The sequence below is a fragment of the Mustelus asterias genome, chromosome 25 (genome assembly GCF_964213995.1).
Source record: "Mustelus asterias chromosome 25, sMusAst1.hap1.1, whole genome shotgun sequence".
Taxonomy (NCBI): domain Eukaryota; kingdom Metazoa; phylum Chordata; class Chondrichthyes; order Carcharhiniformes; family Triakidae; genus Mustelus; species Mustelus asterias.
In genome coordinates this window covers 15977798-15992562 of record NC_135825.1, presented here as the reverse complement: position 1 = coordinate 15992562, position 14765 = coordinate 15977798, and the positions used below count along the sequence as shown (strand labels likewise).

General features: G+C 43.4%; 1 protein-coding gene across 9 annotated transcripts in view; it reads left to right on the top strand.

The window, feature by feature from the left end:
- Positions 1–14765, top strand: part of LOC144511825 (plasma membrane calcium-transporting ATPase 1-like) — a 269405-nt gene that overhangs the window by 206551 nt on the left and 48089 nt on the right. For all 9 annotated transcript variants that reach the window (XM_078242189.1, XM_078242188.1, XM_078242186.1 and 6 more), the window contains 3 exons: positions 740–919; positions 7404–7491; positions 13151–13257. In XM_078242189.1, the coding sequence (XP_078098315.1) occupies positions 740–919; positions 7404–7491; positions 13151–13257 (375 nt within the window). The remainder of the gene's footprint in view (positions 1–739; positions 920–7403; positions 7492–13150; positions 13258–14765) is intronic.

The window sequence follows — 14765 nt, the reverse complement described above, 5'->3', positions numbered from 1 at the left end:
GCTCGTTTATTTATTAGTGTCATAAGTAGGTTTACATTAACACTGCAATGAAGTTACTGTGAAAATCCCCTAGTCACCGCACTCTGGCGCCTGTTCAGGTACACTGAGGGAGAATTTAGCATGGCACCTAACCCGCACATCTTTAGGACTGTGGGAGGAAACCGGAGCACCCGGAGGAACCCCACGTAGACATGGAAGAAGTGCAGACTCCGCACAGATAGTGACCCAAGCTGGGAATTAAACCGGGCGCTGCCCGTTTTGAAGAATCCTACTTTAGTGTCCTAAAATGTTTATTTTTTAGCACTACCTTTGTGCAACTTTACTAGCTGCGACAAACAAAAAATAAAGTGTCCGCACAATAAATGTATTCATTAGGTTAGTCTCGATGCAGATCAATATTGCATTTCCAGGTAGGTTAAAGCAGGTTAGTGAAGACTCTGGTGTTAAACACTCTGAGGCTGGAATATGTAAAGTTACTTTTCAGAAGGACCTAATTTTCTGAGATTCTGCAAGATAACCAAGTGATCAATAGTCACAAAAATAACCCAACTTCTAGGAAATGGTTGTTATTACAAAGCTGCTGATGGAAGCATCAGGAAATAAGTAGATATTGAAAAAGCTCTGTGAATGATTATTTTGAATCTTTTTTTTTTAAAGAGTGAAGTCCTTTTGAGTTAATGATTGCAATCTATACCCCTAGCTCAATTTATTCACTAAAATTGGCTCGTTGCCATTGCAGGTTCCAGATGCCATATTAAAGTGTCAACGGGCTGGCATAACCGTGCGAATGGTGACTGGAGATAACATTAATACTGCTCGTGCCATTGCCACCAAGTGCGGCATCCTCCACCCAGGAGAAGACTTCCTTTGTCTAGAAGGAAAAGAATTCAACCGGCTAATCCGCAATGAGAAGGGCGAGGTATGGTGCATGTCAAGTATGAGGTACTGAATAACATATATACATCAGTGGCAGGTTACAGTACGGGAACAACATTCTCAAGGTGACCCAAGTCAAAGAAAGAAGCGGGAGGAGCTAAACAACGTTTAATGTTATTGCATTGAGCTTACTTCAAAATTTGAGGAAGGAAAAAATGTGCAAAGTATTCCTCCCCCCTTGCTCTTCTAAATATTCACGAGGACAACTGAGCTATCCACACGATGCCATGTTGGAGTAGAAGGTCAATGGAGGCTTCCCGTCAGTTTTTAGGTTTCCTCTACCCTGTCGCTAAGCTTGGAAAGTTGCTTGCAGTAAATTTTGGAGACCCGCACTGGATTCTAAAACTATTTTATTTATCAAAGGTGTTCAATACATTTTGCGTTCCCAGAGAACTGACGAGACTTAGGACAAGATCTGTGAAATAATACCAACTGCATCTTTCAGGCCTTTTGTGATGTAAATACTCCACATGGTTGTCAGAAGGATATTGCAAGGTTATTTTTTGTACGGGTTGTTCTGTGTTGTAAATATTATGAAGCTGTATTACTGGCAAAACAATGGAATGGTTTAAGGCATTTTTTTTAAAAAAGTGTGCAATAGGTGGCAAGTATGCCAGTTAGGTCACTGCCTTTCCAAGATATCTCTTAAAGTTGGGGCTGGTGAGAGTTTTGTTTGTGCCATTCTCCCTCATACAAATTTTTGTGTAGCTAAACCAATTTGGAAATTATTGCCAATTTTCTAATATGACCACATGATGACATTAGTAATGAAAACATATAACCATTGCTGCTTGTGCTCTTGGAGAGTGCTAGTTTAAAAGAAACACAGGAAAAATACATTTATGAAGTGCATTATCAGATCTCCAATTGGGATGTCATTTGACGTACGATGGTAGCCATTCTGTGACCTGTGTCCCAAAAATAGAACTAAAATGAATGATCACTCATTCTGTCTTTGGCATTGATTAAGGGAGGAGACTGTCTTTTCCGTTCAAAGAGATCTTTAACCTTCATGAAAGGCAAACGGTTTAGAGTATCCATAGGATGCTAACACTGACACGTATTTGTTCAGTACTGCACTGGGATGTCAGTCTAGTCCTCCAGTCAGCTTGAGCCCACAACCACCTAACCCACGCACACGCTGAGCCGAGATAACATTGGTCATTAAAGTGATAGCAATCTTTGTCAGTATTCAGCTTGAGCCGTGACAGATAACAGATGATGGGCTGTATGTCTTTTAAGTCCTGCCTGCTTGATGTCCTATCAATGATGCACTTGTTCTGAATCTCTGATCTTCAACTGGAGCAGCTGAGTCCTGTCTTCTGATAACTACACGCAGGAGTATTTTTAGCCAGTTAACTCCTGGCATTTTCTTGGAGGAGAGGTGGTCTTGGCCGGAAGGATGGAAATTTGTGTAGTGTTAAAGGAGTTCATGCAAAGTTGAATTCTGATGGCCTTAAATCATGTGCCCCACAGTAGTTAACTAGCCTAGCATTAATTGATCATTAACTTTGCGTTGTTGGTGTAAGACCAATGAGAAGCACTTGTTTCTTGTGCTTCAGCATATGGGCGGCACACTGGTTAGCACTGCTGCCTCACAGCACCAGGGTCCCAGGTTCGATTCCTGGCTTGGGTGACTGTCTGTGTGGAGTTTGCACATTCTCCCCGTGTCTGTGTGGGTGTCCTCCGGGTGCTCTGATTTCCTCCCACACTCCAAAGATGTGCGGTTGGGTTGATTGGCCATGCTCAATTGCCCCTTAGTGTCAGGGGGTTAGCAGGGTAAATACGTGGGGCTACGGAGATAGGGGCTGGGTGGGATTCTGGTCGGTGCAGACTCGATGGGCTGAATGGCTGTCTCGTGCGCTATAGGGATTCCATGATTCTAGAACCCACCTTTCCACAATTTCACAACAATGCTGTGGAAACCTGGATGATTCCAGCACTGTTCTGAATTAGTTAAGTGCATCTTTACTCCTCAGCCTGTGACAGACTGTAATCCTCGGGCTGGAGAGAACATGAGACTTGTGATTGTACATGCAAAAATTGCCACCTAGCAAACCGTTTGTTTTTCTAAAACTGGCGTGACACTCCAACCCTCTAATGTGAACCAAGTCCCCACCTTAACTAATAACTTGGTCTACCCTGTAAGGGTGAAAACACCAGAGCGTCGTCTTTTAGCATACAGCTCCGACACCTCGACGGGGACAATGGGCTGGTTTCAGACCCAGAGATTAAGACTTTCAGGAAAAATAGCCACACTGGAGGCTGTCGAAGATTGCAGTTAGCCCATGAGCTGTACACTGGAGTGCTCAATACTAGATAAAAATATACCATTTCATATTAAGGTATTGAAAGGTGCATTAGATCCTCTAGACACTTGGTGCTTTGCCCCAATCACTTGGCATATAATTCTTGCACAGGACTGAGATGACCCATCAATATCTCTCTCTGACATTTGCTCGGTGAAATGATTTACGTTTGTTCTATCAATCATTTACCTTGCTCACTGTAAAGAGCAATTGTTAGTGAACTCTGAACACAAGCAGTTCAGTCAGTTTCACTTGGTGCTGTTCGGTTTTTCAGAGCAATTACAGGCATAACAAATGCAGCTTCTGCAGCAAGGCAAAGATTGCATGTTTAAGTCATTTTGGCACATTGCTTTACATTTAACATGCACATACTCTGATGGAGGCAATCACGTTTGAAAATAAATACATTAAGTACATTGCTATGGCCACCACAGTATCAGATCAAGCGGCCTGGAGCTCCTGGGCACGGTTTGATTTTTCAGGTGGTAGCAGGAAGCCATTGGACATGTAAAGCTGAGAGACCGGTAATGCCTTACATCACTACCCACTTAATTTTCCGTCGACAAGTCTGACACCTGGTGGAAACACCTGCCCTTTTTGGCCAGGAACATGCAAAAGAGACTGAAGAAATATGATCACCACCAATTCAGTTTTTCTATTCGGGAACGTAGGAAGAGGAATTGGCCGGTTAGCATTCAGTGACATATTCGATGATCTGTACGTCATTAAGTGCTTTTGATTCACTTTTTCGCCTAATCCTAACCAAAACCTGCCCATTCATACCCCTAGCAATGTAAAGTGGCTGTTCAAAGTTGATAACTACAGACCAGGGGGAAGACAAATTGAATGGGAGAGCCAATGATCAAGCAGGTTGATCTCCCAGGCTAGGGTAGAGTCAGTGATCAAAGTAATCAATGAGGTTTAACGGAGGCATCACCTAATGCAATCTTTCAAAGCCATCTCTGCCTTTTGGCTAAGATGAAGTGTCAGATCGAGTCCAAGATGGGATGCAATACCTCCTCTTGTCAGCTTGGACCTTGTTTGTCCCTTTCATGGGTACCATGAATTAGAGTCATGGAGCTTTACAGCATGGAAACAGGCCCTTCCACACTTGTCCATGCCACCCAGTTTTTACCACTAAGCTAGTCCCAATTGCGCGTATCCCTCTATGCCCATCTTGCCAATGTAACTGTCAAAATGCTTCTTAAAAGATAAAATTGTACCTGCCTCTACTACTACCTCTGGCAGCTCGTTTCAGACGCTCACCACTCTGTGTGAAAAAATTGCCCCTCTGGACCCTTTTGTATATCTCCCCTCTCACCTTAAACCTATGCCCTCTAGTTTTAGATTCCTTTAGACTTTGGGAAAAGATGTTGACTACCTAGCTGATCTATGCTCCTCATTATTTTATAGACCTCTATAAGATCACCCCTAAGTCTCCTATGCTACAGGGAAAAAAGTCCCAGTCTATCCAGCCTCTCCTTATAACTCAAACCATCAAGTCCTGGTAGCATTCTCTTCTCTGAACTCTTTCTAGTTTAATAATATCCTTTCTATAATAGAGTGACCAGAACTGTACACTGTGTTCCAAGTGTGGCCTTACTAATGTCTTGTACAATTTCAACAAGACGTCCCAACTCCTGTATTCAATGTTCTGACCAACAAAACCAAGCGTGCCGAATGCTGCCTTCACCACCCTGTCCACATGTGACTCCGCTTTCAAGGAATTATGAACCTGTTTGACAACTCTCCCCAGTGTCCTACCATTAACTGAGTAGGTCCTGCCCCAGTTCGATCTACCAAAATGCATCACCTCGCATTTATCTAAATTAAACTCCTCCAATTGGATTCAATTTGAATTCAGATTTGGGATTTTTTGGATGGAATTGAATATTTGGAAAAGAAAAAGTCTGAACTAACCTGTTGAAAACTTGCTACGTTTTATTTTTGTCTATTACTGGTTATTTTGTAACCTTGACTTTGTGCCAATGACTGGGGGGCTATCATTTCCCCCTCATATTTCAATCCCATGCATACTCATTCGCTCCGATGGATTGTTGTTTTGTGAAGCCATTCAAACATAGCACTGCAAATGTAAATATCCGTTTAGAAACCAGATCCATAAAATCAGAATCCCCAAACTTAGAGCCAAGGGGAGACCTATCCCCTCTCCCCTGACAGCAATGTTCCACAGCCTATTTTTTTGCTGATTTGTACTTTCAGTCAGCCAGTGCACTCTCCTCTGGGTCAGTCTTTCAGCTGAGTTAGATCTCTCTTGGTGATGCTGAAGATAGTTAGAGGTTGCCAACATACTTTATGCCCTGAAATGCTATTAGAATCTGTTCCACTGGTGCCTGATTCTCATCTACAGGAAGACATGAAGGTACAGTGGATTGTTGCAAAGCAGAATTCACCCATCACTTTTGATGGCAGTTGTGTGAGCGTTTCTGTGAGTTGGTTTCTATTACCTGCCCACACATGGGTGTGCTCAGAGACATGGTGTCTTGATATCTTGAGCTCAAAACGTCATTGTTTAAATTAAGATGATCTTGCAAACTGCAGCAAGGTTGGTCTGTTTCACACTGCGCAGGTGGAAGAAAGCATTCTTTCTGGTTGTATCACAGCTTGGTATGGCTTCTGCTCTGCCCAAGACCACAAGAAACTACAAAAGATCATGAATGTAGCCCAATCCATCACGCAAACCAGCCTCCCATCCATTGACACTGTCTACAATTCTGCTGCCTCAGAAAAGCAGCCAGCGTAATTAAGGACCCTCCGCACCTCAGACATTCTCTCTTCCACCTTCTTCTGTTGGGAAAAAGATACAGAAGTCTGAGGTCACACACCAACCAACTCGAGAACAGCTTCTTCCCTGCTACCATCAGACTTTTGAATGGGCCTACCTTGCATAAAGTTGAGCTTTCTCTACACCCTAGCTATGACTGTATCACTACATTCTGCACTCTTTCCTTTCCTTCTCTGAGTGGTATGCTTTGTCTGTATAGCACGCAAGAAACAATACTTTTCACTGTATACTAATACATGTGACAATAATAAATCAAGTATAGGCATATGTGCATTTCTTGGCCTCCTTCGGGAAGCATATCTAAATTATTTTTCCAGTTTCTGTTGTCAGTGGCCAGTATCTTGATACATTTATGCTGCAATATCTGCCTTCAGCATTACGTCAGGACTTTTCTACCTTTGATGTTTATTGGAGAAATACAGAAGGAACGCACAATAGCTGTGGAATGTAGTTTCATTTTAACGTACATTGCTCTTTGCCCTGTTTTTCCCACGTCATAAAACTGAGATGATTTTGTGCTCGTGTGTATATGCTAAATCACGAGAGGCAAAGAGCTATGAAATTGGATCTGTATGCCAAGTATAGCAAACACAACGAAGGTGTCTTCCTTCAATAAATATCCAGGCATTAACACGGGAACACCACTGACTTATCCATTTGTGGCTCGGAAATAGAAACTGATTTCTTGTTGCAAAATGTGAAATACTCTCATGACCCATCGAAAGTGATGGGCGAATTTTGTTCTCCACGTGGTATCAAGCCAAGACCCTGTGTTAGTTCATTTCCAAACAACAGCAAATACCCTTCCGCAACTATTCCTGTACCAACGCAAGAAATGTGAGGGGACATAAGGCAATATTTCTGTTGTAGGGTTCAATTCTTAAATGGAGGTACATGCATGTAATCAACATTTCAGTTCATGAACTGTACTTTTTGGGTGCTGTGGAAAACTAACTAATATAGGCTTAAAGACAAAGAGAGCATGCTGGATGATAACAAGGGGCGGCACAGTGGTTAGCGTTGCTGCCTCACAGCACCAGGGACCCAGGTTTGAATCCCAACTTGGGTCACTGTCTGTGTAAGTTTGCACCTTCCCCCCCATATCTGCTGGGGTTTCCTCTGGGTGCTCCGGTTTCCTCCCACAGTCCAAAAGGCGTGCTGGTTAGATGCATTGGCCATGCTAAATTCTCCCTCCGTGTACCCAAACAGTCACCAGAGTGTGGCGACTAGGGAATTTTCAAAGTAACTTTATTGCATTGTTAATGTAAGCCTACTTGTGACACTAATAAATAAACTTTTTGCCATTAACTGTTTGCATCGAGATTTCATATTTAATTTTTTTCTCTTGTAAGGTGGAGCAAGATCGTCTCGACAAGGTTTGGCCAAGTCTCCGTGTCCTCGCACGATCTTCCCCAACAGATAAACACACACTAGTGAAAGGTATTTGAATAAAGTTTTGTTCAGAACCACAGCTGCGCTGTTTTCTACAGAGAGAGATGTACATCAAATTGGATGTGCAATCTGCAGGCTGGAGTCGACAAGTGTTTTTGATTCTTGATTTCGGATTGAAGTTATGGGGGAGGAGAAGAAGGATGGCATTAGAATTGTTTTGAGTAGCTCCTTAATGTTACAGGTCTACAGTTGGTGATAGTAAGTGGGAAAGACTGAACAGTGATACAAATCATTTTCTACCTGTGAAATTGCATTCGAGAAGCGTGGTTATGTGGAACGAAGCTTTTAAACTTTATTATTTGTATGGTTTATAACCAGGCATATTGTGGAATGTTTTTGTACTACCATTTAAAGAATGTTGTCAATAAATGTTGCAAAATACAAATATCAACTAAGTGCAAAGCATCTAGAGAGTGTAGGAAGGTACAGCCGTCTATACAAAACGAAGCACAATTAAACAAAACACCGTTTAAATGCTAGAACCTTCACTTGAATCTTTCGGCGGCCCGATGGCATAGTGGTTAGTGCTGCTGCCTCACAGCGCCAGGGATCCGGCTTCAGTTCCGGCCTTGGTGACTGTCTGTCTGTTTGGAGTTTGCACGTCCTCCCCATGTCTGCATGGGTTTCCTCCGGGTGCTGCACTTTCCTCCCACACTCCAAAGATGTGCAGGTTAGGTGGATTGGCCATGCTAAATTGCCCCTTAGTGTCCCATGGTGTGTGGGTTATGGGGATTGGTGGGATAAATGTGTGGGGTTACAGTGATAGGGTGGGGGGTGGTCCTTGGTCAGATGCTCTGTCGGAGAGTTGGTGCAGACCCGATGGGCCAAATGGCCTCCTCCTACACTGTAAGGAATCCATGATGCTATATTTGATTTCAATCCAGAAATGAAAAATGTGGAGCTGCCTCCCTATTTCAGTGAAACTAGTTTTAGAAAGGGTATATCTGTCCACACAATACACCAATGAGCATTTTTGTACCTAAAACAAATGTGTTCAATTTTAGAGCATCTTGCTCTGATGTACTTAACCCTCTGCATGTAAATCATGCTAACTGCTAGAGGGCCAAAGCTAAACAGCTGGTAGGTAGATTATTATCACATTGGGAAAATAGGAGGTTAGTCATTTCTGGGTACCATATGCCCACCCCAACCTTTTAAAAGTGCTCAACAATAACTAATATTCCTTATCTTGTAGGCAACTTTAAATTATTTCTCTACAGCCTATACAAAACAAATTTGTCTGAAGCTCCATAAAAATCTACTCGAGCAACACTCACCACACAACATGCTAATAGACAGCCTCTCGGAATCGGCACTGATGCTAATTTAGGACCTTCAGTATAACTGGGTACAGTTTCCAATCTCTTGAGGCCGCGGCTGATAGTTAGCTGAGTGCCCTTGCCAGTTTGGAGATCCAAAGCACCCAAATGTCGTGTGGCTGTAGATGAAAAAAATGTAATTAAGCTTCCTACCAAGTAGTTGGTAACTTTGAATTTAGCACCATTATCAAATTTCAATTGCAAGGGGGCACAGGTTCAAGGTGAGAGGGGAAAGTTTAAGGGAGATGTGCGGGGGAAGTTTTTCATGCAGAGAGTGGTCGGTGCCTGGAACGCACTGCCTTAGTTGGTGGTGGAAGCAGGCACATTAGCAACATGGTGGCACGGTGGTTAGCACTGCTGTCTCACAGCGCCAGGGACCCGGGTTCGATTCCCGGCTTGGGTGGCTGTCTGTGTAGAGTTTGCACATTCTCCCCCTGTCTGCGTGGGTTTCCTCCGGGCACTCCGGTTTTCTCCCACCGTCCAAAGATGTGTGGGTCGGGTTGATTGGCCATGCTAAATTGCCACTTAGTGTCAGGGGGACTAGCAGGGTAAATACGTGGGGCTACGGGGATAGGGGCTGGGTGGGATTGTGGTCGGTGCAGACTCGATGGGCCAAATGGCCTCCTCCTGCATTGTAGGGATTCTATGATTCTATTTAAGAGGCATCTGGATGAGTACATGAATAGGGAGAGAATAGAAGGATACGGACCGAGTAAGGGCCAAAGGCTTTTTTTAGTTTAGTTAGGGCATCATGATCGGCACAGGCTTGGAGGGCCAAAGGGCCTGTTCCTGTGCTGTACTTTCCTTTGTTCTCTTTGTTCTTTAGAGTCGGGGGAGAAGTTCCTTATGCCACTTGAGTTATTTGAAGGAAAGGTCTGGTTTTTGTAGGTCAGGGTTACCTTTTAAATCCAACCTTATCTGAATGTATGAGGGAATGCCCCTTCCAGTACAATACTGTCAGAATAAACTTTTCTTAAATTAAAACAGAAGCTTCCACACAAGACACCTTGTCTCCAGAATCTATCATTCACAAACTGCTTATTGAGTAGAATTTCCCAACTTCAAAGTAAGCCAAGTTAAAGAGTGCTTCAATCTGCAACATAACATCCCCTGGCCAACCTGATCATTAAAATTTAATCTCTAAAGTGCCTCTTCACTCACTGAAACAATGGGAAGCAAGCAAAAAAAACCAGCTTTATTCATTAATGGCTTTATTCATTTGAAAAATGGATCCGTACATTTGTGACTAAAAATCAACGTTCAGGATCACTTTGTTGTCCTTTTACCTCGAGATGATGACCTCAGTTGAGGAAATGCCAGCTTGGGGAGGTTGCTGCCTTGAGAGGAGTGGGTATACTTAAAATCGTGTCGTGCCATGATTCATGATCCTCGACCAGAAGAGCTTCAACATTCTGCTCTCAATTTTGCTTTACCTTCCCCTCCAGACTGCTGCACCCTTTTTCCCCGGAACACCTTGCCATTGGAACAAAAACTCGTTCCGCTTCCCCTCCGTGACTGCAAGTTAGTCCATGTAATATCGGAGCCAAACCAGCCAGAGGACGTACCGGGGGCATGCCAGCTCCGATCCCCAGTCTCTGCTGTGTTATTGCAGTGTTCAGAACATCACAATTGATCTTTACATCCTTTGGGTCGAAGTAAAAGAGTAATTGGTCATCATTCAGCGGCCACGACTGGGAAGCTCTGCGGGTACTCGCTACCAAGAATAAAGGTTAACCATTGGTGTGTGCGGTTTCACCAATACCAGTGGCACTGCAACCCAGAAATGACGGGGACAAAAACTGCTTCAAGGAAAACTGTTGCCAAAACACGGCACAGTGGTTAGCACTGCTGCTTCACACCGCCAGGGATCCGGCTTCAGTGCAGGAGACGACCATTTGGCCCATTGAGCCTGCACCAACAACAGTCCCACCCAGGCCCTATCCCCGTTACCCCATATATTCACCCTGCTAATCCTCCTGGCACTAAGGGGCAATTTATCATGGCCGATCCACCAAATCCGCACATCTTTGGACAGCCTGATGGGAATTATGTTTCTGACTCCCCTATCTCCCTGGTTTTCAAATGTATTTCACGAGTGCACTGTCCCTTGATGAAAAGCCCTCTTGAACTTTCATGGAACGAACACATTATACATAGGAGGGAGTTGTACACTGTGAAAACAAGGCTCAAACTGTTTATATGGAAAAGTTTAGTGATCAGAATTTGTGTAGGTTAATATCCAATGTCCCTGCATTGTACAGAATTGACAATGGAGTTTGAAACTATGGGGCAATCTTACCAAAAAAATTCCAAGTGTTGAACAAGCATGAAAACAGGAGAGATTTTTTTGGGTAATCTCCCTGTCACAATCGTACGGCACTTTTTTTTAACAAAAAGCCCCCAGATGTGATTCCTGCCAGTAGGGGGAGGGGGCAGAGCCTATTCTCGAGAAAGCTCGCTGCTGAGCTCTAGGGACGCCATTGCGCAGGCATCCCAATCTCTACTGGGGATCTCCTGTCGCTCCCCGTCTACCCCTCCCTTCCTGCCGGGCACGATCCCAACTTTTCACCTCTCCCCCGATCTTACCGGCTCGCCCCTCCAAATGACCAGCGGGACAAACCAGTAAGATCACCCCTACATCTTTTGGTACTGCCCACTAGAAGACAAGCTGAAAACATTTAAATGTTTTCATGCTTCTATGTATTTATTTCTGTGCGTTGGTGTCAGTTCTTGATGTAGGATGTGTTGTCAAGGCTCCTCTTTGTGCTTGGCAGAAGCATAAAATAACATCATATTGGGCAGAATAAGCAGGAGTTTAACTACCCAGTATAGATTACTCCAATCAAAATAGAAAGTGTTGGAAAAGCTCAGTAGGTCTGGCAGCATCTGTAGCGAGGGGAACAAAAGTTAACATTTCAAACTAAAGAATCAAATTTTCTATGATATTTTAGAATCATAAAATCCTACAGTGCAGAAGGAGGCCATTCGGCCCATCAAGTCTGCACCAACTACAACCCTACCCAGACCCTATCTCCACAACCCTATGCATTTACCCTAGCTAGCCCCTTTGACACCTAAGGGGCAATTTAGCACGGCCAATCCACCTAACCAGCATGTCTTTCGGACTGTGGGAGGAAACCAGAGCACCCAGAGGAAACCCACGCAGACACGGGGAGAACGTGCAAACTAAACACAGACAGTGACCCAAGCCGGAATTGCACCCAGGTCCCTGGCGCTGTGAGGCAGCAGTGCTAACCACTGTGCCACCGTGCTGCTCCAACTCGAAGCATTGACTCTGTTTCTCTCTTCACAGATGCTGCCAAACCAGAGTTTTTCCAGCACTTACCTGTTTTTATTTCAGATCTCCAGCACCCGCAGTATTTTGCTTTGATTACTCCAATATTACTAAATTCACCGATGCCTGAATAATTATGTGTCAGCGTTTCTTGTATGACGGTTCCTACAAAGTGCTACCTTGTGGGTCTGTTGATACACTGACACAGTGAATGCTATTTTGTTAATGGCCAGGGGGTGTTTACTGATACCCCTCCCAAGAAGTAAGATTTAATCTATGTTTGGAAGTAGTAAGCAGACTGGATTTGACTGCCAAAGCTCGTTTGACCAATTGTGCTGCAAGTATTTTATAAATATATATATTTTAACAGTCTAATATTTGCATGAGCCCAGATGTGATGTGCAGTTTCATTTGACTAGTCTTCATGTAGCTCTTTGCTGAGTGGCATAGAGTCCAAACCAAAGTAATTACATTGGGCACTCCTTCTCTAGCTTAATGGAAAGAGTGCGAGATACCAACAAGTGGGTCGCGTGATCAACAAAATTTGGATCAACAAAAAAGTGATAGAAAGAATGGATTAATCTAAGGCATCAACACCAAGTGTGAGCAATGAAGTTATAAAGCTTACAAATATGTGCCACATTAAATCAAAGCAAATGCTCAAATTTTCGTTCCTGGTTTTCATCAATTCTCAATAGACAAAATGATACAGGTATTAAAGAAATTGGATTGCGAAGATAGAAATTTACATAAAATGCTTCAAACATCCATCTATCTTCAGTGTCCAGTATACAATTTAATGGTAAAATATACAATGTCATTGCTGAAGAAGTCTTAATGGCAAAAATGTTGCATTATTTGTTATTGATGGGCTCTGACATTGAAATGTTTTTGCTAATTATGAGTAAAATAATGATGATAAATTGAATTGCTGATCCAATCTCTCCACTTTCCCCATTTAAGAATTGCACATTGCCAGATCATCATGAGGTAATTGCATGGCCTCGGTTGAAGTTTAATTTTGTTTACACAGGTATCATTGACAGCACAATTGGAGAGATGCGACAGGTGGTGGCCGTGACTGGAGATGGGACAAATGACGGCCCAGCGCTGAAGAAGGCTGATGTCGGCTTTGCTATGGTACACTTTCATATTTCCCAATACATCGAAGAGTCACTAAATTGAAGCCAGTACTCATTTAAGAAATGCTCTATCCAATTTGAAGTGTCAGTCTGGCTTAGTGGTAGCTCTGTTGCTTATGATTCAAAAGGTTGTGGACTCGAACCACAATCAGGGATTTGAGCACATAATCTAATTTAGCACTTTATTGCTGTATTCAGGGAGTGCAGTGTTATTGGAAGTGCTCTATATCAATTAGTGCATTAAACTGAGGTCCTTTTTGCTTGCTGACATAGACTCTGTGATGGGATTTTTTTTCTGTCTAATAGATAACCATGTTTCGGACTATTTTTGCCCTGAGAGAAGATGGGCCACTCCCCTCCTGCAGAGACCATGTGTTCCTTGCAGTTTCACAACCTATGGGCAGCACACGGTGGCACAGTGGTTAGTACTGCTGCCTCCCAGCTTGGGTCATTGTCTGTGCAGAGTCTGCACGTTCTCCCCGTGTCTGTGTGGGTTTCCTCCAGGTGCTCCAGTTTCCTCCCAATGATGTGCTGGTTAGGTGCATTGGCCATGCTAAATTCTCCCTCCATGTACCCAAACAGGTGCCAGAGTGTGGCGACTAGGGGATTTTTACAGTCACTTCATTGCAGTGTTAATGTAAGCCTACTTGTGACACTAATAAACTTTAAACTAGAGGTGCCTCCCATGTTTGGGTCTTGCATCTGGTGGAAGGAAAAGGTTGCCATGTGCTCAACATTTGTGAGGAACTTCAATGTACATCTGAGCAGGGTAAAAATCGCAACCTGGGAGTGTCCGACTGCTTTCCTTAAGCTGGCGACTCAACTGGCACAGCGACGAGGACGGACGGACAATTTGATGGACCAGCCAAAGATCCATTGACTTTTTCGGTGGGAATTACAGGACCAGAAAATCCTGGCCACAGCGTTTTCTAGTGTCTGGAAAGGAGCAATATTGATGTGGAGAATATCTGAAATCTTCAATGTGTGTATAATTGCACTGAAGTGCCTTTATTTATTATTCCCCTCTGTTTCAGAATTTGATGTTTGCCAGGGTGCATGGATTTATTGCACACCATCACCAGGGTTTGATAGCTTTTTGTTAGATTTTGTTAGGCAGGGTATTGACGGTTAGAGAGCCAAGACCAGTCGATGGAGTTAAGTTGCTGATGAACTGTGATATCATTGAATGTCAAAACAAGCTTCGGGAGGGGAGGGGCTGAATGGCTGCTCCAGTTCCTGTATTCCTAGCAGCTGATCTAATGGTTAACATTTAAATGGTGAAGATAGCAGATTAAATATTTATAACTTGCTTTTTTAAAGTTCTTGGGCTTGCCTACGTGTTTTAAATCCTTTTAAAGACGGTATTTTAGTTTTAACTGCATAGTGAGGGATCACCTTTCTGTCTCCCATGTTCCACTTGATGAACTAATCATTTTAGACAATTGAGCTTCCTGTTTGGTCAAATGATGCTTCAAAGGGATCCAATCCTTTCACTGTTGGGCAAAG